Source organism: Pygocentrus nattereri, chromosome 5, assembly GCF_015220715.1.
Source record: "Pygocentrus nattereri isolate fPygNat1 chromosome 5, fPygNat1.pri, whole genome shotgun sequence".
Taxonomy (NCBI): Eukaryota; Metazoa; Chordata; class Actinopteri; order Characiformes; family Serrasalmidae; genus Pygocentrus; species Pygocentrus nattereri.
Genome location: NC_051215.1, coordinates 35187055 through 35214409, shown reverse-complemented (window position 1 = coordinate 35214409; position 27355 = coordinate 35187055). Strand labels below are relative to the sequence as shown.

The following is a 27355-nucleotide window of genomic DNA, read 5'->3' as shown; positions in this document are numbered from 1 at the left end:
GATGTTGCACAAATGTAAAATATCTTTATTGATATTTTGCAAGCATGTATTTTCTTAGGCGCTAAAATGTGTAAAATACTGTCAAACTCTGTAGTTAAATAATAATAATAAAAAACATGAGGATAAAGAAAGAAATACAGTGGGCCAAAAAGCTTCTGCTCATAATTACACAGGTAGGAGGATTACAGTCCTTTGTCCATAAGCTGTCATTCTTCATTATTCATCAATATTCCAGTATATCTTTGCTGTGACAAGAAAAACTGACTCTGAACATTTTATGTGTCATGAAATTTTGGTATGATTTGGTGAAACTACTAAGAAAGTTGTTCATTTTCTTATACAGAATTCTCTTATTACAGTGATGAATTTTTAGGTAAACTGTAGGCTGCTCTTAAAAACACATTTTTTTTTGTCACATCAGTCCAAAAAGAATTTATTTGGATATTTGTCTTCAGAATAATTAACAATAATATTTCTACTTCATTTCCATACCCCGTCTTTGGGAAACATCTTTTCCTTCCACATATATATACTGACACGTGTTGGTAACTCATACAACTGTAGAAAAATAGTCAAGACATTGAATTATATTTACATCTGTCTATGTTAATCAGTGTGTAACAAAATGAAATGTCCAATTAAACATGCAAACAATGTTCAGACAGCATGTAAAAAGAAATTCCAATTAAGAGTTTATGTGTGGCGTACGCCAAACGACAGTGTCTCTTTGTGTGTGTGTGTGTGTGTGTGTGTGTGTGTGTGTGTGTGTGTGTGTGCACGTTCAGTAGCGGTGTTCTCCGCGTGTGATGTGTGAGGAGAACTCGTAGCGGTCCTGACTGCGGTAGCCACACAGGTTGCACTCAAAGGGGTCTCGGAAGCCATGGCAGCCCATATGAATGGTGTACATGACGTGGTCCAGGAAGAGCACCCTGCAGTGGACACAGCGATATGCCCTAACCTCCTCGCCCTCTGCGGTCAGCACCTTAAAGCCCTCAGTGGTCACTCCGATGCCCAGCTCCATGCCCGCCGCACGGAGTGCCTCGAAGTGCCTCTGCTGCTCCTCCTTCACCAGCGGCAGGCCTCCATTCCGCACACCTGGGGCCATGTGATTGGTCAGATAGATGAGGCCTCCCGCAGCAGCCGCCGTTGGTCCCCCTCCCCCGACTCCTGGCCGCTCCTCGTTGTTGCTTTCTGTGTCAGTGGAGTCCTGGCCGCTGGGGCTAGGAGAGCCATCCTTTTCGCTGGATGCCGATTTGGACTTGGACAGCAGCAGGAGGTTCTCAGCAGCGCTGTCTTTAGCCGACAGGCCGTTGCCCTCGGCTGCCTGCGACTTGTGCAGGTTGTAGATGGGGCTGACCACCATGTCTGTGCCAGAGCCGGGTGGGGTCTGGACCAGCGGCCGCAGGGACTCAGCCCCCAGGTAGCTTATGGCGCTGTTGATTGCCTGGTCTATCACATGAGGCTGCATCATCTCCCCCGATCCACTCTCAAATGGAAGGTCAGCGAAGCGCTTCTCACCTAAAAGAAAAAAAGACAGAAAGAAACAGAGTTGAGATGATGCCCACAGAACTGACACTATTTATGTCTCTTTTAAAGCATTTAAGACAATTTATTCTGTAATGTCTCATATACAGTTGTCTGCAAAAGTCAAATGACATGTTTAGTTGATTTTCTAAGTGAAAAGATGGTAAGACATCCTCCACAGAGAACACACTTCTGCACATTTTAAAACACAATTACTGTTTATGTGCTGAATTTAAAATATAGGGGAAAACTGTGTGCAAAACTTATGGTTTATTTTTTCCAAATTTTAACCTCAGCTAATAAATTGCCATTGGGCACTAAGCTAATTAGAAAATGCCATATTTAAGTTTGTTCCCTGTGGATGTGTTTAACTTATTTTTACTTGAAAAATCAACAAAACATGTAATTTTACCCAGGATGTTAAAACCTTTATCATATATGTGTGTGTTAAATGAGACATACATTTAATTCTCTTCTATTGTCTGTCTATTTAAAATAACTTAATAGTAGTAATACAATGTCTGTATCAACAATGAAGCACAAACATGCAATAATAACATAAGAATACTTGCGAATACATGACCTAACAATAATAAATTCAAAAAGAGATGCCTGAATTTCTTGTTCACATATTTAAAATATATAAACAAAAAAAAGGATTTAAATAAAACATAAAAACTCATTGGTGCTATTGGAACAAAATCTCATATGCCCTAAAAACTAAAAGAAGGAAAAAACGTGTTTAAGTGCTGAACTTTAAAATTTTAAAGATAACAGAAAGACATTTTATTTGAAGTAATTTTCATCATCAGAAAAGTCTGACACAAAATACAGGGCTTTTCAAATGTTTAAAAAAGAAATAAAAACAACTAAAATTGAGATACAAGATTTTGTTCCCACCGCAGTGATATTAGACATTGTATATTACAGCCTTCTACTCCCTTAAACTTATGCCTCATATGCAGTCACGATACTTCTGTAAACACACTGATTTCATGCAGTAAGGCTATCCTTTTTGGGAGATATGGCAACTTCCTTTAAACATAAAGAAAGCAGACTGCAACCCTTACCCACAAACTTCTGTGGCATAGAGCTCTTACGCTTAGCTACATTGTTAGCTATTCTGTCTAGCACCAAGGCTCTCTCAGACGCAGCCAGGTTTATGTCTTCCCTCTGCTCACTCTGGCTGTTCTCTTCCTTCACTATAAAAAGCAAGACAGAGAAACCACGTATAAGATGCAAATACACAAATACACCTGGCTTGCAGATTTTAAACGCATTATCTGCTTTAATCTGCATTTGGTGAACTAAGTCTTCAACTGAAAGTTTCTGCCTCGCACTTTTCATACTTTATTTAAAAGGTCTAAATTTTGACGCATACAATCTTCTAATAGGAATAATGCAGTAAATTACATAATAACCTCTCAAGGAAGTTACGTTCTTTAGAAAGTTTGAGGTTCCTGTTGCGAGTTTTGCACAACACATCCAGGCAAATCAAGGACAAACCTGCCACCAGCCGTGACGTATAGGCCTACCTGATATATCTATGACTTCTCAAAAGAATCTATAAACACTCTGTTTCAGTTTTGACTATTTTGTATTAATAAGGCTCACATTTATGTGGTCTAAGCGTAGGTTTTCTTTGATTAGATGAATGTTTTTCTGTGTCCATAAGAGGGGTTAAGAGCGTCTGTATGCTGACATGTGCAGACCTGTGCTGTAGATGCTGTTCTGGAGGCCCATGCACTGCAAGTAGTTGTGGCATCGCTCCTTGTGCTCTTCCAGCGAGCTTCGCTGCTTGTAGCTGCGCCCACAGTAAGCACACTTGTGGGGCTTTCCAACTGTCAGTTCAAAAGAAAAAGGAGGTGTTGAAGAAGACGTGACAATGTCGACAGTGGTGACTTATTTCAACAAAATGTAATGATTTATAAAGTATTGTTGTTTGATCTTCTTCACTTTCCCAAGAAGTGAACTTGTCTAAATTATAAAATGGGCCAAAACAGATCTGGGTTCTTAAACGTGTCCAGGACAGGATAGAGGCTCCTAGATTTGAAAGCTGTGATTAACAGGAAGAATTCTGGAATGCTGTGAATTACCTGAGTGAGTGCGAAGGTGTCCGGTGAGGGCATCCCTTCGGCGACATGCGTAGTTGCACAGGTGACATTTGAAGGGTTTCTCTCCGGAGTGGAGCTTGATGTGCCGTAGGAGGTTTCCCTTCTGAGTAAAGGAGGCGCCACACTGACTGCACTGGAAGGGCCTTTCACCTGAGAGAAAACAAAACAAGATGGAACGGAGTCAGAAAATGGAAATCTGAAGACACAGTGTTACATTACATCACACTTAACAACCTGTTTCATTTGCAGTTCTGAAACATTTTATCACATTTTACAAAACTTTCAAGATGTTTAATTACAGATTTTTCTGTTTTCTATCAACATGGTATTTATTTGTGTCCACTGACATTTGAATTTTTAACAAACATCCATTTCATTTTCACATTTTATTTTTATTAATCGATATTCCTACTGGTATTCAGTTGTTTCTGTTTGAGTTCACTGTTGCCTAGTCTGTAACTACCTTTCACACTAAATATCTATTAAGTGTGAACGAACTTGACTTGAATGTCATTGAGCCTCTAAACATAAACGTAAACCTTACCCTAACCTTAACTTCCACTCAGAACCAAAACCTAACCCTAATGTTTCTGATATAAACGTGTAGGGTTTCACCAGATTAAAACAAATGAAGCATTTGTAGATAATCTTCAGTCACACACAAAATGTTTGAACACCCCAGTCCAATTTCTTTGTAGATTTATGTAAATGAACAGGGAACAGACTTAAATATGGTATTTTGTTGCATCATTTCTCTCTATTTGCATTACAAGTTTGCATGTTGGGGGGAAAAATTCAACATATAAAATATGTTTTTTGCACAGGCCACATTTTTCCAGTATGTTAACCTCAGCAAATGAACAGTAACTGCATTAAAATGTGTTCTCTGTAGATGACGTACTTATTTTCACTTAGAAATTCAACAAAACGTGATGGGACAGGGGCCGCCCAAACTGTTGTAAAGACAGTATCAAAAGGAAGTGAGACCAACTTTTATTTTTTATTTAGACTACTACAGTGTTTGATGAGAAAAAATAAATAAAGAAGATTTATGGTGATTGTGTTTATGATTACAGTTATGTGTATTTCATCATGCTTACTATTACTGGATTAAACAGCCATCTGAAGGTGTAAGTGGAGAGGAGCAGTGTGTGTGTCCTGGGCTCGCTGACAGCAGTGCTGCCACCTGTACTCCTGCCGCGCTGAGTTGTCTGCGGTGCCACATGTAACTCATTTGCACTACATGGATCAGCGCTGAGCGCTACTGACACTGTTCTACAGCAGCCCTATTACACAGTGAGCGGGGGTCACTGCCCTACAGCGCTGTTACAGCGGGAGCGCTGCACGAGCCGAGCGGGCGCTCCCCTCACTCTCTCCCGCCCTCTATCTCGCTCTCCTTCGCTCCCTCTCTCACTCTCGCTCCCTCCCTCTCTCCTTCTATCACGCTCTCCTTCGCTCCCTCTCTCACTCTCGCTCCCTCCCTCTCTCCCCCCTCTCTCTCCCTCTATCATGCTCTCGCTCTCTCTCTCTCTCTCTCTCACACACACACACACACACACACACTCTCTCTCTCTCTCCTCCTCGTGCCCCCCGCGCTCCGCTCGCGCTCTCATCCAACAACAGGCTTTTCAGCCTCGGCCTGCCAGTTTCGTAATGCACCACTGCCTGGGTCAATTTGATCTGAAAATCTCATTTTTTCCTCTTCTTCGGCTCTAAAATAAGAGCGGCCCATCACAATGCAAATGCGGCGCTCATTTAAATAAAGCGAAGGAAACACTTTGTGTTTGAGAGCCAGTCTTCCTGATCAGCGCCTCTGGAATAAACCAATATCCCGGCAGCCCGCGTGTTCTGGCATTTCTCGGAGAGCCGCTTTAATACGAGCCTCTCTACAAAAGCCCTATAAAATAAGAGTCACCAGTGAAGCAGCAAAACTACGGCGGAAAAAAGAGAAACTCATTAAAAAGGCATTTTAGGAGAACAGTCTCACCAGCCAATATTTATATTTAAATAGGAAGCACTTCATTATATCTTTTATTGTAGGCTCTTTTTGCATTTGCATTAGGCCTCTGTTCCTTTCTTCCATTTTGAGTTTCATTAGCTCCTCAGGCGCAGAAGTTAAGTGCCTTTTTGAAAAATGTTCTCCACCACTGGTTTGGGCTCATTACAATGGAATATCAATCTTGGGTGAGAGAGAGAAAAAAATTAAATACTCTGATCGTTTTAATTTAGTAGATTTTTCTTTCCACGTAATTGTTGCTGATGCTGCTCAGCTGCGATTTAGATACACCGATTATTTTTACTTTATTTCCTTTGCAGACTTCACTTAGACTAACACAGGAAGACACAGCACTGAAAACTAACTTTCTATACTCTTTAAGAGGTTACCACGGTAATATCTGAGGCCTCTACATAATGTCAAGCTAGTGCTATTGACACTGCTAATACTGTAGAATGGTCCAAAGATCTTTAGGCCGTTTAGGCTTGTAGCCTGCTCAACACAGTAATAGTTCAGTACGTTCAGTCAGTTTGGTGTAACCGCTTCCTTTCGTCTGTTGTCTGAATGCCAAAGCCATGTGTAGAACTTGGGGGTTGCACTTTCCAAATGCGCTGTGGCTCCTGCTAAGAAACGAGAGTATGTATATCAACTTCTGCGCTTTGCCTCATCAGCCTGGCCTTAGCTGCTCTGCATCTGCCCTTGCTCTGTTCTTGCATGTTCTGTGCATCCTATCCAGCCCTGCACACTGTCAGCTCTTCTGTGCTATGGGTGTGGGTGACAGTAAAGGGAGGGAAGAGTAGATGGCGGTTGTGCTTACCAGTGTGGCTTCGCTTGTGCACCATCAGCACATTGGGCCCAATGCACACTATTCCACAGATATCACACTTGAGCTTCCCGTTGGGGAGGCGGATGCCCCCGGCCGTGGGGTAGGCGCCCGCTGGCTTGCCGTCGGGGCCCGCGTGGGAGCCGTTCACTTTGGCCCCCGAGCCATCGAGCATGCGCAAGTCCTCGGCAACACACTCCTCTTCCTCTCCATTCATCTCAGCGGCCAGCCCGTTCTCCTCGTCACTCCGAGCCTCAACTTTTATAGTGCAGGCTGGAAAAAGAGGGCAGTGGGCCCGTTTAGTGAAGTGGCAGGCTGGATGGTCACCCTGACTATCGCTGTAGCTGTGTAGCTGACACTTTCATCTACCAAAGTTCTACCATAGCTGAGCATTCTTTGTGCCCTAGGGCAGGAGCCTCAGATCTATGTTCAGTATACAGGCTTTGGTGACAAGTTACCTTAGATGACCTTTTTGACTGGGCTAGGTGAAGATGTAATACTTGAGAGTACACTGGACATCTGTACCCGGTACTGCCCTTTAACTTATAAAAAATCAGTATGAACTGTGCTGTGAACTAGATTTTCCCTTAAGAGTTACAGTATGGATTTTATTTCCTTTTCAAATGTCATTAAGATAGACTTACACAGGAAATACCAAAGTAGTTTTTTATACACTTAAAGGAATTAAACTGGTAATATCTAAGCTTTCAACATAATATAAAGTTAATGTTATTGACATTGCTAAAACAATGTGGTATTTAGCTATTCAGTTACTTTTTATGCTTTGCACCTGTTCACCATATTGTCACAGTTCAAGCAGAAGGATAAAAAAGAGAACCTCCGACATTGCAGCTGAAAGCTGAATAGTGTAAAATCTTAGATGTGAGTCTCTGTATACCATTTGGAACAAGAAACTGGGCATAAAATGAGTATAATGTGTTCTCTCAAGACTACACAAACCCCAGTAGTCAAAAAGTAAGCTCCTGTATGAGTTTGCTCACTCAGGAATTGGGAAATTCAAACTCCATACACCATCTCTCTCACCATCACACTTCTCTGAAACAAGTGACTGATAAACAGGAAACAGAGACACAGGAAGCTCTGTGAAACTGAGGAGTGCAGCGGTGTAAACCAGACCAACAAACCGTGGTAAATACGTACACACAGACACAGGCAAGAACTAACATAAGCGAGGCTGTAGAGATGCGAGGCTATGAGGTGAGCTGGCCCATTAAGAAAGCAGTCTATGTTACTGAAAACATTTTGTAATATGAAAAAGATGAGGAAGATCAAAAAAGGTAACATAGCTGTAAGCTGAAAACAAAAGACCTGAGTTTTCCAGAAACACCCAAAAGCGATCCTAAAACAGCACCAAGAGGAACACCTTCTAAGATTTAAGCTAGATTTATAGACAATCTGTATAACGGTCAGTTTAAATTACAATTAAATTTTAGTGTAGCTTTTCCTCTGCCGGCCTTTCCTGTTTAAAACGTTTCTCACAGAGTTTGCGTTCTGTGGTTAACATGTAATGGTGCCATGTCTGATTTCCCCATGTCTTCACCTCAGTTTGTACAGAGTTAAGAGGAAGAAGTGGAAATAATGAAATATAGGAATCTAATGGGGAAAGGGGAAGCTTCAGTAACAGAGCCAGCCCAACCGAAAAAAGACCAAGAGTTATGGAGAAGTGACAGAAAGGGAAGCACAGACAGGGAATTGTGAAGCTATGCAACTGAAACAGTGTTTTTGTGGGACACAAAGGTTTTTTTCATGCAAACTACAGGGATCAGCAACTGTGTCACATGATTCATATGGAGAACATGTAGCACTGTTTGCTTTTTCTTTCTCTTCTAGTAGGCACTAATAGCTGTTTTTGGTTTTATTTTTTACTTCACATTAGATGAACATCTGAATATCCCAGGCTTATGGCATACTAAGACTTATTATTCAGGAACTACAGGGACCTCAATGCAAACTAGATGAGCTTCTTAGGTTCTACATGTAATAAAACTTTGGGCCTGCTGATGGGCCCTGGCCATTTAAGGCATTAAGTGATCTGTAAAGATCCTAGTGTGAGCCCATTCATTGCCACTAAAAGCAGCAAACCACTCTGGGAGAGGCACCAAAACAGAATCGCTAATTTGAAGACCAAAAGGAAGTTGAGTCAGTGTCAGCCCAAAGCTGAAAAACTGTGAGCTCACCAAACGAATAGCAAAAGCACCTCAATCCACAAGATATAGTCAGAGAGTCATGGCGGCTGATCAGCACTCAGAATCTCTCCCCCCCCCACCCCCCACCCTTTTCTGTCTCTCTCTCTCTTTTCTCTCTCTCCCTCCCTCCCTCCTGAGAGAAAGTTCCTCTGTAGCATTATAAAAATATCTTTATCTATAAAGCACTTTCATTTTAGTTACCAAATAGTGAAGTGCTTTACACAGACTTGGAAAACTTAAACAGGCAAACACAATTTCAAATTATAGAATGTAAATAATATAACAGATAGTTCTGGTCCTAAAGTCTTCAGAGTTAATTGCAAGGTCCAGGCTTTAATTCCTTACTCATATAACTGAAGAATAACTTTATGTGCTTTGTTTTCCAGGTTTTTACTGAATAATGTTTTATTAATGTTTTACTGAACAATGATTGTATAATACTTTGATTATGTAAAGTTCTTATTGTACATAGGTCTTTTATATGTGAAAGGCACTATAGAAATTGAACTTATTATTATTAGTATTAACGATAGTTTATGTAGTAAGGCTGAGGTTGGGCTATTGTGCTCTGCTTTATGTTGTGCCTAGCCCTTAAAGGCGATAAAATTACTATATTGCATAGCATCTGTTACTGCTTATTGCTTTAGTAAAAGAGACCTAATTAACTAGCCTGAGTTAATATAAGCTTCCATTGCTCCTATTTTCTAGCACACTATTCCAGAGCTCATTAAGAATTTGTCAAATAAAATTGAGCCATTTATTTTAATCTAAAGCTTCAAAAAATATTTCTTTCCCAGATTTTATGTACAGTGATCATCTTAAAGTTAACCAGACACTTTAGTTCTTAGTCAAAGTAGCAATATATACACAAGCCTGTCCTTTCCAACTCATTACGGCCCCTTCACTCGTGCTGTGGTGTGATCTGTCCAGAGATATGTGACCCGAGCTTGGCAGAGGGAACTAGCCTTGGTGGTGTGCTGAAGTCTCTCATGGATTTGGGGAAGTTGTGACTAAACTGGGGATGGGAAGAGGAGCTTTTACTTTATATAATGTTTGTCACACATCCTAATTTACCCTTTTTGGGAAGCAAGTCTCTAAAGCCACATGCAAGGACAAACAAAGAGTGTTACACTACTGTAAAGTAGAACAATTCTGATGACATTAGATCTCACTTCATCCTGCTTACACTATGACTACTGTTCCTGTCAGACACGGCCTTAACCTTGCACTTTACAAAGCAGCACAAAGTGGGCTTACACTCACCCCGAAACTTGATGTATTCACTAATGGCGGGATAGACTGACGCCTGACTGCAGTCGATGTGTGTGTGTAAAACTGGGTGTCAGCTACGTTCCTCTCAGAGCACTGCTCATGTTGTCTCAAACTGAAAATAGCTTCATACTCATTGCTGTGGAGCCAAACAGTTAACCACGGCTCCACTCAGTGTGAATATGTGTGTGTGCATGAGCACGCATATACGTTGTGAGCTCTGATAAGGGGAAAAAAGGCCCTGCTTCTTTTGCATTTTTAGGAACTTCAAAGTGTTTGCCAGTAAAGTGGCAAAGGCACAAAAGCTAACTGATTTTATGCCTGTGAAAGAATAACAATAAAAATGGCACTTAAACTCAGGCTTGGATCCAGAGGAGCATTTTTTAAAAACAAGAGCAAAATCGAAAGTTATTTTGCATTAGTTAAAGCGTTATCATTTAGCCACATGCTTAGAATTAAGGTTCCCAAAAGGGTTCTTTCCACAGTGCCATAGAAGAACCTGTTTTGGTGAAATCCTTCCTTTAAAGAACCATTTTTGTAAACGAGGTGTGAGTATGAAGAACCTTTTTAAAGTTTAGAGATCCTCCACATTGTGTAACAATATTAAAGAATCTTTCAAAAATGTACATTTTCTGAAGGTTTTATTTCTAGTCAAAAACAGCCACTCATGTTTCAGCATCAAAAAACATATGTTTAACTATTTCCCAGCATCAGTGTGTCCACCCTTTGTCTTTCTTACAGCTTCCAGTATATTTTTTGCTTTCAGTTTTTCAGAGACCTACAGGAATGTAGGTTTTCCACCCCTCTAAAGTTCAGTCTTAGAAGCTGATTGCATGTTTTACTTCTCACAATCCAAGTAATCCCAAATTTGACTCATCAGTCCATACAACCTTACTCCACACCTCAAAGGTGTAGTTTTGGTATTCTAGTGCAAACGTTATTTTTGTTTTCTGTCTATTCCGTTTTCTCATTTGGGGCTTCTTGACAGCTACACCTCCTTTCGGATTCATAGCACTAAGTTTTCATCTCACAGTGGAAGGATGAACAGAAACACCTGTGGACTTTTTTTTAGATCTGAAGCAAGAGTGGAGCTCTCCCCTCTGAAAGCTTTAAGTGCTGTTTATCTGATGGGGACAGGTTTGGTCGTCTACCAGGTCTTGCATGGTTGTTAGGAGTCCCATTTTCTCTCTATTTTAATTCCAGTTTCGGAAACTCCTGTTTTTCACTTCTTTTCCTTTCACTTTCCACTTCTTTATGCCCCTGGATTATCATATATCTAATATCCTCCAAAATATCTCCTTTAGCCTTTTAGATGCACATGAAAAAGAAATAGGCAGGGAAGCTAAGGAGTGGTTGAGTACTTGCTTATGTAAGTGTTAGGGTCTGTTTGAACATAATGCCAGTGACACATTTTTATGAGGACACAGGTGTAACTTGTTGGTTTTAAGACTGGTAGGATGGAGGAGTTAAGGGGACAGTAGGGTGCAAAAAACACAAAGACTGGCCAAATTAAATGATGATAATTTTGATATTATACTTAATGTTAGAGACACTGTTAAATATGCTTATGCTTTTTCTGACTCTGAAAAATAACACTGAAAAAAGCTTAATATGAACTTAATGGCAGTTTTCAGTGAAAATTGCATAAACAAAAGGATAAATTCTGACTTTTGCATGGTACTGTATACAGAAATACAGATTGAAATATACAGAGTATGCTTAAACATACAGAGTATAGGTTGGTTTATTGGCTGCACTCTGGCTCTAGGTGTTCTGTATTCCGAATGAAGAGACAGCGTGAGCCATCGCTGTTTTGGGTGTGATTCTGATGCTCTTTTCTTTCCTGTCTCACTCACACACTCGGTCCTGATCGAATGTGCAAAGCTGCACCCCAGTAGTACACCATCAGCACAGATAGCTGCCGCTCCATTAACAAGTTTCTGCCTTAATCTGCGAGGCAGTGATGCACTGCAAAGATATAATAGTCACATCCTCTCACACACTGACTGATTACATCTTCAAGGACAGCGCAATATATGCAGACACACACATACATACACACAGGCACGCACACCCTTGCAAGGCAGATTAAAGATTATCCTTAATCTGTATCAAATATCCTGTTTATCCTGCAAGATATATACCTTACAATGAGCAGGCTCAAATCTGACAGAAGTTCTAACTGCAAAAAACATCTAACTTTCCAAAGAATTTAGTCTAAAATGATAAAACTGACACATTTGCCACGTAAATAGTTCTCAACAAAATGTCTGAACTGTTTAATTGGCTTTGCAAGAAATATTACTGGCATTCAACTTAACGTTGGACTAGTAGTGGGAAAATGATGACAAGTTCATTTGAAGTGTTCACAAACAAGCCAACACTCTCACACTGATCACTAAAACAGATGACTAATCAATAGCTATCTGTGCCGAATAGTCACATAGAGAATGACATATGTAACCACTGGAGTCCACAGTGTATCACATCTCTTCCAACGTACCACTGCTACGTGTTCCATGACCTCACTGCCACCAGACAGTGTGTCTGGTTAGAGTCACCTACATATGCTAGCTAGCATCTTCCACTGTGTTGTTAGCTAGTATTTAGCTGTATGACCAGTATCACATGTTGATGTAGCATGTACAATTTGAAGGTTTTCTATGTTGACCAACTTTTCTCAGATTTTCTGTATTTTAGCTTAGCAAGGTGTGAAAGAAACTGTGCTGGGTCGTTTGATTTAAAATAGGCTAACACGTAGCCTAGCAGCGTTGGTGTGTGTTTGCGTTGGTGTGTGCGCGTGTGTGTGTTAGTGCGTGTGTGAATGTGTGAATAGCTCGACGGTTGAAGTGAAAGCATGGCAAAAAGTGCAGGTGCAGAATCGTGTGTGCATGTGTGCCGATGCCTTGCTAGCCTGGTGTTGCTCCTAAACATTTTATCTCCCTGCATGAGTGTTGAAACTGAGTTCTGGCAAGTTCTTCTTAGGAAACTCTTGCACATCCTATTTCAGTTTCCTCTGACATCTCATTTTTTTTTCGTTTTTCTTTTTCTTTTTTTTTTCTCGCTCTCTTAAAATTACTGCAGCTTCAAAGTGTTTGGGGCACGCATTTAAGTCCAAGCTAATCTGGAACTACTGGAGGGGAAAATTCCAAACTAAAATACATCAAGATTTTAAACAGGCCATCTGCTAACTTCAGCTTAGCCAGCTCCACTCCTGCACACATCACAGCCTTTGCGTCTAGTTAACCTACTTCACACTCGTACGCCACCCGCTCTGTAGCCATTGTTCGGACAGCTTTGTGCCGAGCTAAAGTGTCGTACGCTGCGAGATCTCTATCTCTGTTTGTTTCCATTTTCACCTAAAAACTGCCAGTCTTGACCCAGTGCACAAAAACAGATACAAACAGATAGAATCATACGTCAGCCTGTGATCTGCAGCTAATGTATATCCACTCAAGTGTGGAGCAACCTTAAGATCAGATGTTTTAATTGCACCTTTTCGCTGTAAGACTCGAACAAAACGAACATTTTTTCATTGATCTTTTTATGTGTAGTCTACATAATCTTCTTCATTCAGGTGTAATTTGAATGAAAAAATATTGCGAGGTAAAGTATAACTGTTGGTAGTTTATGCAGGAACAGTATTGTTGGGCCATTCATTGTAAATATTACAATGATTTCTTCCATTTCTAAGAATGAATGCAAACAGTATTTGATACAACAAAGAGTGTAGGATGAGGGGAGTTGTTTTAAAGTGGATTGCTAGACCTTCCTGCCTTCCTTTTTCAGGCCTTATTATGGAGAAGCCTTAAGTACTCGAGTCTTAATCATTAGTGTGCTGAGTTAAGTAGACTCAAATAGGGCAGCTAAAAAAACTCAAACAGACTTTGGCATAATAATGGCCAATCCTGTTCTATACATTATACTTCTTTTTAAAAGTTTGCGACATGAAACTCTTGTTTGCGTGCCTTGCCACTGCAAAATTACTTCAAAACAAACTGTAACAAAGCACTGGGTTAAAGGTGATGCTTCAGTTATGTTTTTGTTTTGATCTGATGAAAATCTATGATAAAATCAAGTCAGCATGTTTTTATATGCCACTGAAAAGGTGAAAAGTAAGCTTTTGCTTAGCATTTTATAAGAATGTGTAGCGTTACCATTTTTATTTTTAACTTAATGGAACAGGTCATTTGGTCTACTTGGTAATCTGCACAGTGTTTTGACCATTGCATGCTATCTGGTCTTGGGGTCTGAAAAGCACTTCGTAAACTTGTGCTAAGTGGCCGTTCCTCGGTGCTGTAGCTGCTCTGTGGTGGTGGCTATGCTGGCCACACTAGTGTGACTCACCCGCTGCTTTGTCAGTGCGGTTGTTGTGCTGCAGGCCAGTGCTGGCTGACAGGTCCTCCGGGACAGGCATAGCCTCCTCTTGCTCTTCACCTCCCTCATTTGTAGCAGGACTGTCTCTTCCTGATGAGAAAAAAAGAGCCTCTGTATAAAGCAGTTCTCACAGACCTCAAACTCACTGTTTCAGTGATTAACCCCTTCAGCTCTTATGCCTACATAACTCATGTATTAGTTTCACAGTAGATGTTGAGTTGTTTATAGGAGTTCTTGGATAATCACCCATAAGATTAACATCAATAAGCCTGTGACTGCTTGTCAGATGCTTGTGTGGATCTGAAGGAGGAATTCCATTTCTTAATAATTACACCATTAAAGTGTAAACAAAGTCTTTCAGAGTGGTCTGATCTGAAATTTTCCATTCTAGAGAAATTTACAGAGTCTGAACTGTTCACAGTGGTGGTGACAGGAACCAGATGTCTGAAGAGTTTAATGCCTTTAAAATTTCCATGAAAGAATGTGCATAATCATGAAATGATTAGAAATAGGCTGCCTGATGTCTGAGACATTGTCTTACAGTAGTTTTATAACATTTTAAAAAGCCATTCATAAGAGAGAGGTACATATGGGGAGTAGGGAGGCAAGACAGTCCCCAAAGAAAATTATTGTTTAGAGATTTTTTTAGAGTTATGACACATTTTATAGTATGGCACATTTTTTGGCACAGGGGTGTTCAAACCTTTGCATATGACTGTATGACCATCACATATAAAAGGCTCAGAAGAGGTGTAGTTTCACTGATCATTTTAAATAGTGAAAATGGCTATATTCATCTTGCAGACATTGTGAGCCCTGGTTCCTGTCACCACCACTGTAAAGAAACCAGTCTGTAAGTTTCTCTGCAATTAACTATGTCATGTCAAACCACTCTGAATGACTTTTCATTTTTGTTTTAGAGACTTGAGTGTTTAATATCAATGTGTGAATTATGCAGAAATTTTGGATGCAGGTGTTTCTCATTAAATTCATTTTGTCCATACACACCCCTTTACCTCACGAAAAAAACAAAAGTGGAAAGTTAAAAATATCCTCCAGGGCAGAGAGATAGAGTTCTTTGTGCTTACACAAATCTATATAGACGTTTTATGATTGTATCTCTGTTGCTATGGTAACCATGAGGCTCACATCCTTGTGAACTGTTTTTTTTTTCTGTAAATCTAACCCTTAATTAAGAGGAATGCTAAGAAGCTTAGGTAATGATCTTTTAACTTACAAGGATTTCAGATATTTCATCTAAGTGGCCACTGAGTTTTAAGAGTTAAGAAAACATGTTCTGTGAGCTAGCTGAGTGAAAGGTCCTCGGATCAAAGTGACGGATGGACCTTTGCATTGTAATGTGCAATACTGCAGAGAGTTCAGCATCAGCTTAAATGATGTAGTTGCAACCATATTTGTTAATACTAGAACCCTTACTGTCATTTTAGGGCTCTTACTTATATTTTGAGTGTTTTAGGCAAGAACTGATGTCATGATGTTGATGTTTCTCTTCTCTTAATATTTTACATGTTATATGCAGGTTAAACATTTTAGCACCGTGTTTGATATGCCATAACAGTGTGAAAGTATCTCTGTATCATTCATCAGTTTCCCGAAGGTCACAGATCTACTCCATTAAAAGAGCACGTTCCCTTTTCCGTTTCTCTGTTTTTCCTGGACATGTGCTCACCATAACTTTTGTCTTTAGCACATGATCATGTTAAAGTCACCTTTCTGGATGCCGCTGAACAAGAACAAGAGCTACTTTGAGCTACCTTGAAAACTTAGCAAAGTTTGGGTTTGCTGAGGCCTACCACACTCTGAGGTTGTGAGAGAGTGCTATACCTGCTATTTGGGACATTTCCTGTGCCTCTTCAGTCTCCATCCTGTGCAGGTACTCTGACAGAAGTGAGTGAAAGAAAGAGAGAATTGGGGATGGGGTGGGAGGGTGGGGGTAAAAGACAGAACCAGACAGACACAGAGAAAAATGTGTTTCAGTTTCATCAACACCTACTGTTGCAAATACAACCCTTTAAGAGAGGGCGGCAAGTGATTAAAGGGGAATGCCCTTTCTTTGTGTGTCTCCATCACCCCCTGCGAGAGCGTTCCCATTCCAGCAGCAGACACTACTGTCCTCTACATTACATTACAAAGAAGTACAGACATTTTCATTACCCTGGCTGACAGCCCGGCTAAGACTGAGCCGGCTATGTCTTGCAGTTGGATGGTGGGCTTTCAGGGGCGGGGTGCCGGGAAACTCGAGAGGAGCCTTTCAGACCACATTTGTTATTTATTGTTAATTTCCCACCACATAATCATCCAAAAATGCAAACTGACTGCCGCAAAATTAAGCAGAAAATTAGATGGCCCTGGGTCACGGGGGATGCGGGTGTTTGGCATAGGCAGCTGATTGGCGCTCGTGTTCACTCTAATTTACTGAGCATGCATGGGTGAGCCCGGCAGTCTCTCTCTCTCTCTCTCTCTTTTTCTCTCTCGTGCGCACTCGCTCTCATGGGCACATAGTCAAGCCATAGGCAGAAACAAAAGTGGACACAGAGAAAATATAGAGAGTGAGAGAGAGTGAAAGAGAGGAGAAAGACAAGGGTGACAGGGGAATAAAGAGGAAGAAGCGCAAGGAGCAAATGAAAAAGACACAGAGGAAGTAAGAGAGAATGGAAGGAGAGATGGAGAAAAAGTGGAAAAACAAAGTCAAAGTAAGAATGACTAAGACGAGGATGGAGAAAGTAAGCGCAAGAAGAGAAAAGGCAGTTTAATGCGGAGCGCTTCCTCAGGCCAGACCTGCATATCTGAGGAGTCACCAGTGCGCGTGGCCCCATTAATAATGCAGCGGCCCCTCAGGCCCGCGGCAGATGGGCACAACAGCCTCGGCCTCCTCGGTGCCACTTCAAGACGCTCCCGCTGGAGGCCCGTGCCCGGCCCCAGCCAGCCGCCACACAGGGAGAAGTGAAGCTCCCGAAAATAGCCAAGCAAGCTGAAGCGCGCCTGCTGGGAGGAGGGGAACCTAGGCCTTCCTGTTTTCACTGACAGATGGCTCCACACATTTGGAACAAATAGCGGGAAGCGAGCGGCCGTCCGTCTGTCGCAATGCCCCTGCCTTTCTGACGACAACTCCGCACACGCGGGGCCCTAGTAACGGCCAGGTGTGTGGTTTTATGGTGTAAGGGGGCCGCGGGGGAGGTGTTTGGGGGGATTGGGGGGAGTGAAGGTTAAAGGTCACTGGTGCAGATGATTTGCTGAGAGGGTTGCATGTCTGTGTACTGGCTGCTTGGTACCGAGAGCTGGGAGGTTGTGAGAGAGTATGTGTGAGTGCTTGCTGAGGGTATGGTATTCCCCCATGCCCCCTTTTCTGGGTAGCTGGTGTGAAGGGAAATAGTGATGCTTTGGATAAAGCAGGGGGTGGAGGTTGATCGATGTTTCACATACTTCACTTCTGGAGTAGGCTTGGAAATTCTGTGTCAGTTCATCTACATATATGAGTGTTCAAAATATACAAAAGAATCATTTTTCACTGAAATTCTGACGCTCCTGTTTTCTCTTTCAACACAGTATGTGCGGTGAAGCATGATTTGATTGTCGCATTTTATTTGATGACTTTTCTCTTCATTTAAATACCTTTTTTTTTATAGTAATACACAATTACCAGAAGGGGAACCAAAATATGTGGTATAGTCTAGATGGGGGCATGAACTCTGCCATGTGGCACGCTTCCTCATAGATCTTCAGAGTTTCCCAAAAGTATTGAGGCTCTTCGGATTACACAGCATTAAAATACCTTGAATGAACTGGAAATAAATACTCTGTAATTTGTAAAGTTTCAGAACTTTTGGGAAACATCTGAGGGCGAGTTTCCCAAAAGCACTAGCACTGATATTAGTGTCAGCATACTTCTGGGAGGGCCACCTATAATGGGATTAAGATCTGACTGCACCCACATTTATACTGTCGCATTCCAATACTCTTAAAAATAAAGGTGGCAGAAATACTTCTTTAAAGCAGTGCTATAGAAGAATAACATTTGGTTCCCAAAATAAACCTTCAATGGACTTCATTTTTGCAGTGTAGATGTGTGAGTGTAAAGAGCCTTTTTAATGTTTAAGGAATCTCCACATAATGTAAAGGTTGTATACGAATAAAAGACCCTAGAATCATATATCTAAATCAAAAACCAGTTAGAAACCTTTATTTTCAAAAGTATATGATGAACACTGCCTCTCCCACACATCACTGAAGAGCATTTAATTTTAAATAACAGAAAGGAGAGCAATTGTGTATAATCAAGAAGATTTTTTAAAACGTGTACAGAAGGACAGAGAGCTCTGAATTTTAATTTGGTCATGCTTCAGTGGGGGCTTTTATAAAGAGCGGGAAGTAAGAGTGAATAAAACAGTGTGGTAGACTGATGTCTAGCATCTGCAAAGAAATTATATCCGCCACTTCTATCACTGAACGCAACAGACAGTAAAGGTACTGAGCTTCGCGTAGAGTCCACCCTTCATTTATTTCATTTTTACTCAAAACTACCGTTAAGTACAAGTGATTCCTTTTCAGGAGATATTTCAGAGTAGATTCGATAGAAGATAATTCACTTGCTAAAAAAGTCAAAGCAAAGTGAAAAAAGGAGTTTACAAAACTGGAGTTCAAAAAATGATTAAAAGATACAGAGAAAATGGGACGTCTAACTATGCTGTGAGGCCTGGTAGACCACTAAATCTGTCCCTATCAGATAAACAGCATTTAAAGCTTTCATTTTTGAAAGAGAGAGGTTGAAAATGAAGCTCCACTCTTGCTTCAGATCTGAATAAATCTACAGGTGTTACTGTCCATCGTTCCACTATGAGAAGATCACTGAACTCTGCAGGTTTGAAAGGATGTATCGCTGTCAAGAAGCTGTTAAAGAGAAAAGGAATTAGACAAAAAAAAGAATAAATTTTGCAAATCAGCAGAGCAGCTGGTGGAACCGTGGACTGACCACCCCAGAACCCATGATGTCAACATCACTGGATGTGTTTAAGGTCACTTGGATGGTGGAAACCAGAAAGTGCAACCAACTTCTAAGACCCAAGTGGTTTCTTTGAAAAACTGAAAGCAAGCCGAAATGGAAGCAGTAAGAAAGGTAAAGAGTGAACACTCAGCTGTTGAGGCTTCTGTGTAATGTTCTGTTAAATGTATGTTTTTTTTTCCCCTGACAATGAAAAATGCATAACTTGTCTGTTTTGACTGGAAAGTAAATAAATTACAGGCGATCTTTGAGCTTATGTGACTTTCTGTAACTTAAATTGAAGTTGTGGTGTTTTATGCTGCTGCTCTGTTCTGTTCTCCTGGCAGCCTCTCTGCGTGTCTGCATGCGGGTATAGATATGGAGAACACTGCAGTGAAGACAGACTGCTGTGCTGACATTAAAAAGTGTAGCACAGTTAACCTTGTGTCGGTAAAAAGACACCTTTACAGACCATTCGCAGATGTGAGTGTGTATGTGTGTCTGTAAGTGTCTGTGTGTCAGAGAGAGTATGAGAGAGAGTGTATAGAGGGAAGAGAGAAGCAGTGCTAAACATGAAAACAAAAAAAGCTCAAGAGGAGAAGGGTGGAGACTACGCACTGCGAAACCGTTAAACAGACAAAATGACACGGCTCAGGTCAGAGGCATTCAGAGGTGAGAAGAATTGTTCTAGAGGGCTGCGTGGAGTTAACAGGGTTTCATTTGACTCAGGGTTCTAACAGGAAGTAAAGAAGCTGAGACGAAGTCTTTATTAACCTTACAAGCTTCTGTGAAGTTGTGGAATTTCTGCTTTGGGGAGAAGCTCTGGGAATATTTGAGGGAACTGAGGGACTCCAGGTCCTAAAAATTGACCTGTAAATTCCCTGATTTCTCTCTATGTCTTGTGAATGTCAGGGATATTCCTTTTTCCAAAGCATAACGCAATTTGTTTTCTGAAAGATGTCACTAAATGAGTTGCTGTCTCATTTTACTGTAAACTGCACTCACCCAGGGGATCAATATAATAAAGCTAATTTTGTGTTTTCTTTGTCTTTCCTTTTATTTTGTTGTAAAGCTAAACTGCTCTTTTAACATACATTTTTTTTATTATATTATACATTTTATACATTTTTATTTTCTTTAATTATTACAATTTCCAATGGAAACTTCCAGCGCTAGTTTATCTGTGCTCAACTTCTGAGAAGAAAAAAAAAAAGTTTAAAGGTCATAAAACAGGTCACTGAAATTAGGCTCCAGCCACAGTGATATTAAAATCTGTTCAAGCCTTTAATGTTACACACCATGTGTGTGTATTTAGAGAGAGCTTTAGACATTATTAGACATCAGGTGATGAGGAGGAGGAGGATGAGGGTGATCATTTGTGATGGGTGCAGTAAAGCTCCTAAAGTCAGTGGAGGTGAGTGAAGTTCTCCAAACCTGCTACCCACATTCACTCCTCTCTGTTGCATCAGTGGGGATTTCAACAGAGCAGCGGGTGCAAGTGCTGATCTCTATCAGTCTGACTGCCTGTCTACCTATCCATCTATCTATCTATCTATCCGTCAGATGTGTGTGTGGAGCCATTAGTGAACCTTAATAAGAGCCTCATTTACATCCGCGCCTCTTCCACTCCAGGACCTTCAGCACTTCATCTCCGCCTGCTTCATTTGACCTAATCTCTGTTTTTTTACAGTATGTTTTTCAAGTTTGGTGTCAGGTCAGGGAATATCATCGTAGAAAGGCTCCGTGTGATTTCGACGTGCTGTTTCACCCGGGAATTGAAATTTAAACGGCTTTAAAGAAATGTAATTCTTTGTGATGTTTAGCTGAAATTTCGTTGTGCTGTATTTGGAATATAAGCATCGTCCTCTTCAAAACAGTGATGTATCTTATTTTTCCCCACAAAAAGAGTTTTGAAAATGTCATATTTCTTTTTGCATGGTTTTCGCCGGAAATAAAACGTGGAAAAAGTGTAAGGATTTTATTTTAAAATACATTTTATTCTCATGGTCTGTAGACGTGAAGCCTTTATTTAAATTTCTTCACACATATTTATTTTCGGTTTCTGCTGCGACACAGAGCGTAAAGTTTGGTGAATAAACGTGTGAAGTTTTTCGTGCCCACAAGAGCAGAACAGCTTCACTTCTGTCTTACAGAGAAACAGCTCGGGCAGAAAGCAGCAGCTCACACTTTTACAAACAAACGACTCTGTTTTAACTTGATTTATTTCGTTTTTCCTCGCATTTCTTTCCACTACTCTCTCTAAGTGTTTGTTACTGAAAATTCACACTTTGAAAAAGTTTGACTTCGCAATTTTGGCCAATTAAAAGCGCAAATAAGCTTTATATACAGTGAGAAACACAGACGAGCTGCTTTTTAACGATAGAAAAGTGGAGATTAACCGCGTGTCGTTCACACAGCGAGTAGAGAGGAATGAGCAACAGGTGCGTAAAGACGAGGAGCTTCCGCACAGGAGCGAAAGCAGCTCCGCGAACAGAGAATATTCCCGAAATACCTTCAGCCACATTCAGCTCGCATTCGCCTTAACATCATCACCCTCAGAGGCTCGGTGAAGAACGAAGGATGATTATGTTTTTTTGGACTTTTGGGAGAGGAGACTATTCCTGTGTGGAAAACTCGAGGAAAAAAAAAACTTTCCAAAAACTTTCCTCTACCAAACCTGCCCATTCTGGGGGTCCGCGCGGATAAACAGAACGTAAGGTGGGTGAGTGGAGAGCTGGGGACGTCTTTCACTTTAAACACCTGCTGAACATGTTATTCTAGGTCAGGATCTTTTCCCACTCTGCCAGCTCGGTCTTCTTCCCTCCACCAAAACTTCAGCTCTAGCTCTTTTTAACCCGCCCTGTGTGTGAGTGTGAGAGAGAGAGAGTGTGTGTCCCGCTGTGAATGGCCCCTACCTGCTAGTCCCGGGCTCTGCAGTATGAAGCTGTTCCAGCTGTGGCCCGCTCCTCCATGTGCGCAGCTCCTCAGCGCTCCGTGGATGATGGCTGCCCCCGCTCCCTCCTCCCCTCTCCACGGCACTTCCTGCCTCCAGCCCAACATCACAGCCCGGCTCTCTGCGCGCGGCGCCCTGCCTCTCGCGCGCGCAGCCCTTTATTTTCCCGAGGCCCGAGGCGCGCAGAACCCCCTCTTAACCCCCCTCACCCCCCCACTTTACACACAAACACCAGCACCAACCCTAACACCCCAGCAGCGCGTGCCGTGCCAACACAGGCTGACTGGCAGCTCAGCATCACTGGCAGCCATGCATGAGATGGGATGAGGCGGGCAGGACGAGCTGGACCCCTTCATTTCTTATTTATTTCTTTCTCTCAGTGGGACGGGGGTGGGGGCAGTGGGGGCTATTCTCTCGCTACCTGATCGTCCTCACACAAGGCTGTGGTGGGAGATAAGAACAGATTTCTAGCAATTAAATGTGCCTTCAGCGAGGCGTTCTGTGGCCGAGATGCCCTCCTCTTCTTCATTATTATTATTATTATTATTATTATTATTATTATTATTATTATTATTATTATTATTATTATTACAAAACAGCTATTGTTACCCTCAAAATAGCATCACTGTATGAACACATATTTCTATTCCAATACAGTGCACACCTAAAAATAAAGGAGCTAAGAACTATGCTTTGGCTCAATACCACAGAAGAACTGCTTTCAGTTCCCTAAAGATCCTTTCAAGGTATGCTTTTGTTTATGAGATATTCCAGAGTGGAGAGCCTTTTTAAGGTTCAAAGAACATCCACTTAATGTAAAGGTTCTGGGCCAATTAAAGTTTTTCCTATAACCACGAACAAGCCAAGGATCATTTAGGAACCTCTGTTTTTAAAAGTGTGAAGTCAACATGTTGTTGCTGTCCTAAAAATCTTTATCATTTATTATTATTATTATTATTATTTATTGTTATTGTTATAATTCTGTCATTTGAACACAGCAGCTGTCATTTACATCCTGTGAAAATGTCATGCTATGGAGAGTGGAGCAATAGAAAAGCTCCAAATCTGCTTGGAATAAAATGTTTCCAGATAAACTTACAGTAAAAGTTAAGAACATGTGTCTTTCAAAAAGTTATTATTTTGAAGATAAATGTTTTTGATTTGTGACATTGTTACATTAACATAAAACGCGGTTTATTTAGGATCAGCCTATTTTGAGTGTTTTATTATTGTTGTTATTATTATTATTATTATTATCATTATTGTTATTATTATTATTATTATTATTATTATTATTATTATTATTATTGCTATTGTATTGTTATTGTTGTTGGTGGGATATCATAGCATCTCTTCCCAATGTAAAACCTATAACCTTCAGACCTCCTTCTAAAGTTCACAGCTGTATTAGTGGAATCCTGCTCATTGATTTGAAAGTATTAAGAAGCTGTTTTCGCCTCACTCTGTCAGCCTGTACGTCACTCCTTTTCACATCAAGCTCATTGAGAATACATTTTTTGTGGTAGTGTCGCTTTGTCTGTAAGCCTCAGTTCATGAGAGGTGTGTCATCTTCGGGGGCTTCACTGCTGAGAGCCTGCACATGTTTTGCTTCCGCTGCATTTGTTCTTATTCTATTCATTTTCTGCTTTCCCACAACTTTTGTTCTCCATTAGTCAATTCAGCTCCTATTGCTTGAACTGTGACTCTTGATAGCTCGTAGCATCTGTCTGATACACCCTTTGTGTAGTGTGAGTTTCTGTTTGATAATGCTCACCCTGCAGACCACTGACAATGATGTCATTAGGCAATGTATTAAAACCACCAGTAGGCTGCATCTAATTATTGCACCAGCTATGTTTATTCATGTCTACACACTTCAGATATCACATTTCTGTTTATTTAACCGTTATGACCTCATTTCAAACCAGTTATGCACTTCGTCCTACAAACTTAAAAGCAAAAATACATTATACATTGCTTGAGACCATCCTGACTCTACCTTTGAACCACTCTGGAAGACTCCATATACAGAGATGCCTATATGTAAGTGTGTAATTGTGCACTGACAGAGGGAAAGGCATAAGAACCTTTCATTTATTTAATTAATACTGATTAGCTTTGGCTGAGTGTTTTAATTTAATTAACTGCAACAATACAATATTGTTTATGATCAAAGCTATACCATATACACATCTGAACTGATGATTTTATGACTGTAAACATAACACACTTCACTACTGTATATCTCCTATCACAACTTCCAAAATTCTTGAAATATTCATATTATTACTATAATTTTTTAGGCCAAATCCAAAGAACCAGCAGGCACAAAGTGTTTCCATGTTCGCATGGATGTACCAAAATGCTGGAATACTATCAAGAACCCCTTATAAACCGTTGAGAGTTGATTCTACTTTTTTTGCATAGCAGCATGTTAACAAGTTACAGATACTCTCTTAAAAAGCACATCTAGCTTATCATTTTGATCTGAACTGCTCAACATTTCTTCTATTACTGTTTAAAAAAACCAATCATTTGACTCAGGAAGGATGCACAGATGATATTGCCATTATTCATCCAAAGAGATATAATTTTTGCATTAATATTTATAGAAATTGTCAATAAATAATGAGATAGACAGCAAGTTTGGTTAAAATAAATAGACTCATTTCGTTCCCGGATTTTGTCATTATATTCTAAATGATGTTTCCAGTACACTGCTTCATGGCTGCGTTGGTGAGGTAATAAGAAAATAAGAGAACTTTGCCTTTCCCCCTCTCCAACGATCCTAGCGTTTGACCAGGTTGCCACATCTCAGGAGTGGCTGGTGCAGGCTCGGAGCTGCTGAGTCATGTATGAAGTAGGAGTTAGCTCTTATCTCCAGTCAGCCAGGAGGACTTTTTCAGGCAGTTGGTCTTAGTGTGAGAGTGGAAATATGGATAATGTTGGACTGTTGGACAACCTGTCTCTAGTGTCCAGTTCCTACACAGCCTTCAAACCATGTCAAGTTAACAAGTTAAGTAATCTCAAATGGACTTGGTTATGGCATACACTCTTAAAAATTGGCTTTTCAAGCGTTCTTTAGTAAAGAATATATATATATGTGTGTGTGTGTGTGTGTATATAACATGAACACTTAAAGAACTATTTGCATGGTGAAATGGTTCTTCAGATTAATGGACAACATGTGCATTATACATAGTGTTAAGTAGAACCTTGAAAATGACACTTAAAAGGGTTCTTCTACTGTTGTACCAATGTCAGGCTTGAACCGTTTTTGGTGCTATATAGAACCATTTTCAAAAATGTCCTATATAGAATTAACAATTCTATAATAATTTACAACACATTCTCCATCAAGCTGAACCATTTCACCATGAAAAGAACCATTTAAGCATCAACTGTTTATGTACAGAACTAATGCTTCTGAATAGAATCACCCCCCAGACCCAGAAGGACAAGCAGTTTAGAAAATGTGTGTGTGGAGGGGTTCTGAACAGAAACAATCCTCTACTTAAGAACACTTGAACCATCTTTTTTAAAGAGCGTACTGTTATCTATAAAATGGACAAAGTATTGACAAAAATTCAGGGCTTAAAAAATGCTAGTTCTTTATTCTTTATCCCTTTCTGTAGACGCCAGTAAGGCATACATTGTCAGAAGAATAAGTCAAATTAGGTGGCGTATGACCTTCCATTATGTTAGTCACACTAGCCTTGTAGCTGTAGTGCAAAACTAAAGAAGAAAACATCAGACACCAGGCATCCTCGGCTGACCACCTACATTCGGGGTAAAGAGGTAAAACTGGAAATTTTATTTTTCACCAAATTATCACTTTAAAAACATATCAATATGAACCGGATATTTAGTGGTGATCATGTCTGTGACCTGCAGTATGCCGCGCTCCAGAGGCCAGGCAGAGGGAAAACTAACGTGGAGCATGACTCAGCAAACTGAGTCAGACTCCAATCAAGACTAGCAGAGCTGTGTAGTGGCTTCCAAAGCAAAGAGATACCAGAAAATCCCAGTGACTCGGCATAAATTGCCGTGCCTCAGAGGCCAGGAGCACGGGAGTATATCAGGACATGTGATCCTCACTTAGACCATACAGCATGTATTCAGCTCAGGTACTTGACACACTGACACAAGCACAGTAGGTGCTTTTTATGTTTAAGAGGCATTGTTTCTCCAGCGCAGTGACTGTTGATTTATTTTGTAATGTAAAAGACGCAGTCGTCAAACTCCAGAGAAAACCCATCTGAGTCAGGATGGGAAAATTATGCCAAGTATTTATATGATCTGAATAGGTCAGTGATCAAATCACACAACTTATGGGTTAACATCTTACCAAGCCATGGGCCTTACACACTTCTGTAACCTAAGAACAGCTCTATGAGTTTGCATCAAAGTTGCTGTGGTTAATGAATAATAGGCCTTAGTATGTAATAAGCCTAGAATGTTAAGGGGTTAATAAGCTACAGCAATTATTGTTTTCTTTGTCAGCTGTGCATTAAATCTCATCTGCTTTCTTTCATTGTTGCTATTCATATAATCTAATAAGTCCAGACACTCATTCATCAACTCTTATTTTACAGTGAACAATTAAATTAGTTTAGGAGGAAAAGAACAGTCAAATTTTGAATAAACTTCAGAAAGAAGATAAAACAGTATCTATATCCAGCCTCTAAATGATGAATGGTTTTGTCCTTTTATTCTGTTATTTATCTCAAGTGCTATTCTTAATATTTATATTCTTCATTTTCTTGTTTTTATACTGTTGCAACAACATCCCTCACAGTCTCACTATACAGTACTGTGTAAATAGATAATATATTACTATAATGACATAGTGATAAGCTAATATGGAAAAAGAAAGTCAACGGAAAATGAATTAAAAGCAGGAGATTAAAATAGCAATAAAGGAGATTAAAAAATAACTGTCCAAAAAAAAGCAGGTCTTTTACATTGCATTTAAATGTCATGGTTGGGCCAATAGAAATAGGTTTGATTAAAATATCTCTACATTAACTTTCATTAAAATAAGGTTTTTGCCTTCGTCTGTAAAGTTACCATTTTGGAGTTACTTGATTTTC

General features: G+C 40.4%; 1 protein-coding gene across 4 annotated transcripts; it reads right to left on the bottom strand.

The window, feature by feature from the left end:
• ikzf1 (IKAROS family zinc finger 1 (Ikaros)) lies at positions 1 to 22376 on the bottom strand. 4 transcript variants are annotated; one of them, XM_017725073.2, is made up of 8 exons: positions 22225 to 22374; positions 16156 to 16209; positions 14281 to 14400; positions 6452 to 6730; positions 3621 to 3788; positions 3237 to 3365; positions 2595 to 2726; positions 1 to 1518 (listed from the first exon to the last, which is right to left on the bottom strand). In XM_017725073.2, the coding sequence occupies exons 1-8, from the start codon at positions 22367 to 22369 to the stop codon at positions 782 to 784; spliced, it is 1764 nt and encodes a 587-aa protein (XP_017580562.1). In that variant the 5' UTR covers positions 22370 to 22374; the 3' UTR covers positions 1 to 781. The 4 variants fall into 4 exon arrangements, with proteins under 4 accessions (XP_017580562.1, XP_017580568.1, XP_017580577.1 ...); XM_017725079.2 differs by lacking the exon at positions 2595 to 2726 and having other exon boundaries at positions 22225 to 22376; XM_017725088.2 differs by lacking the exon at positions 6452 to 6730 and having other exon boundaries at positions 22225 to 22373.
• Between the last annotated feature and the right edge of the window lie 4979 nt (positions 22377 to 27355).

Coding starts and splice junctions, on each gene's coding strand:
- ikzf1 (XM_017725073.2), bottom strand. CDS start 22,369: ATGTTGGGCTGGAGGCAGGAAGTGCCGTGGAGAGGGGAGGAGGGAGCG. Junction 3,789..6,451: donor GCACAAGCGAAGCCACACTG/GTAAGCACAACC, acceptor GTTTTCTCTCAG/GTGAAAGGCCCTTCCAGTGC. Junction 3,366..3,620: donor ACACCTTCGCACTCACTCAG/GTAATTCACAGC, acceptor TTGAACTGACAG/TTGGAAAGCCCCACAAGTGT.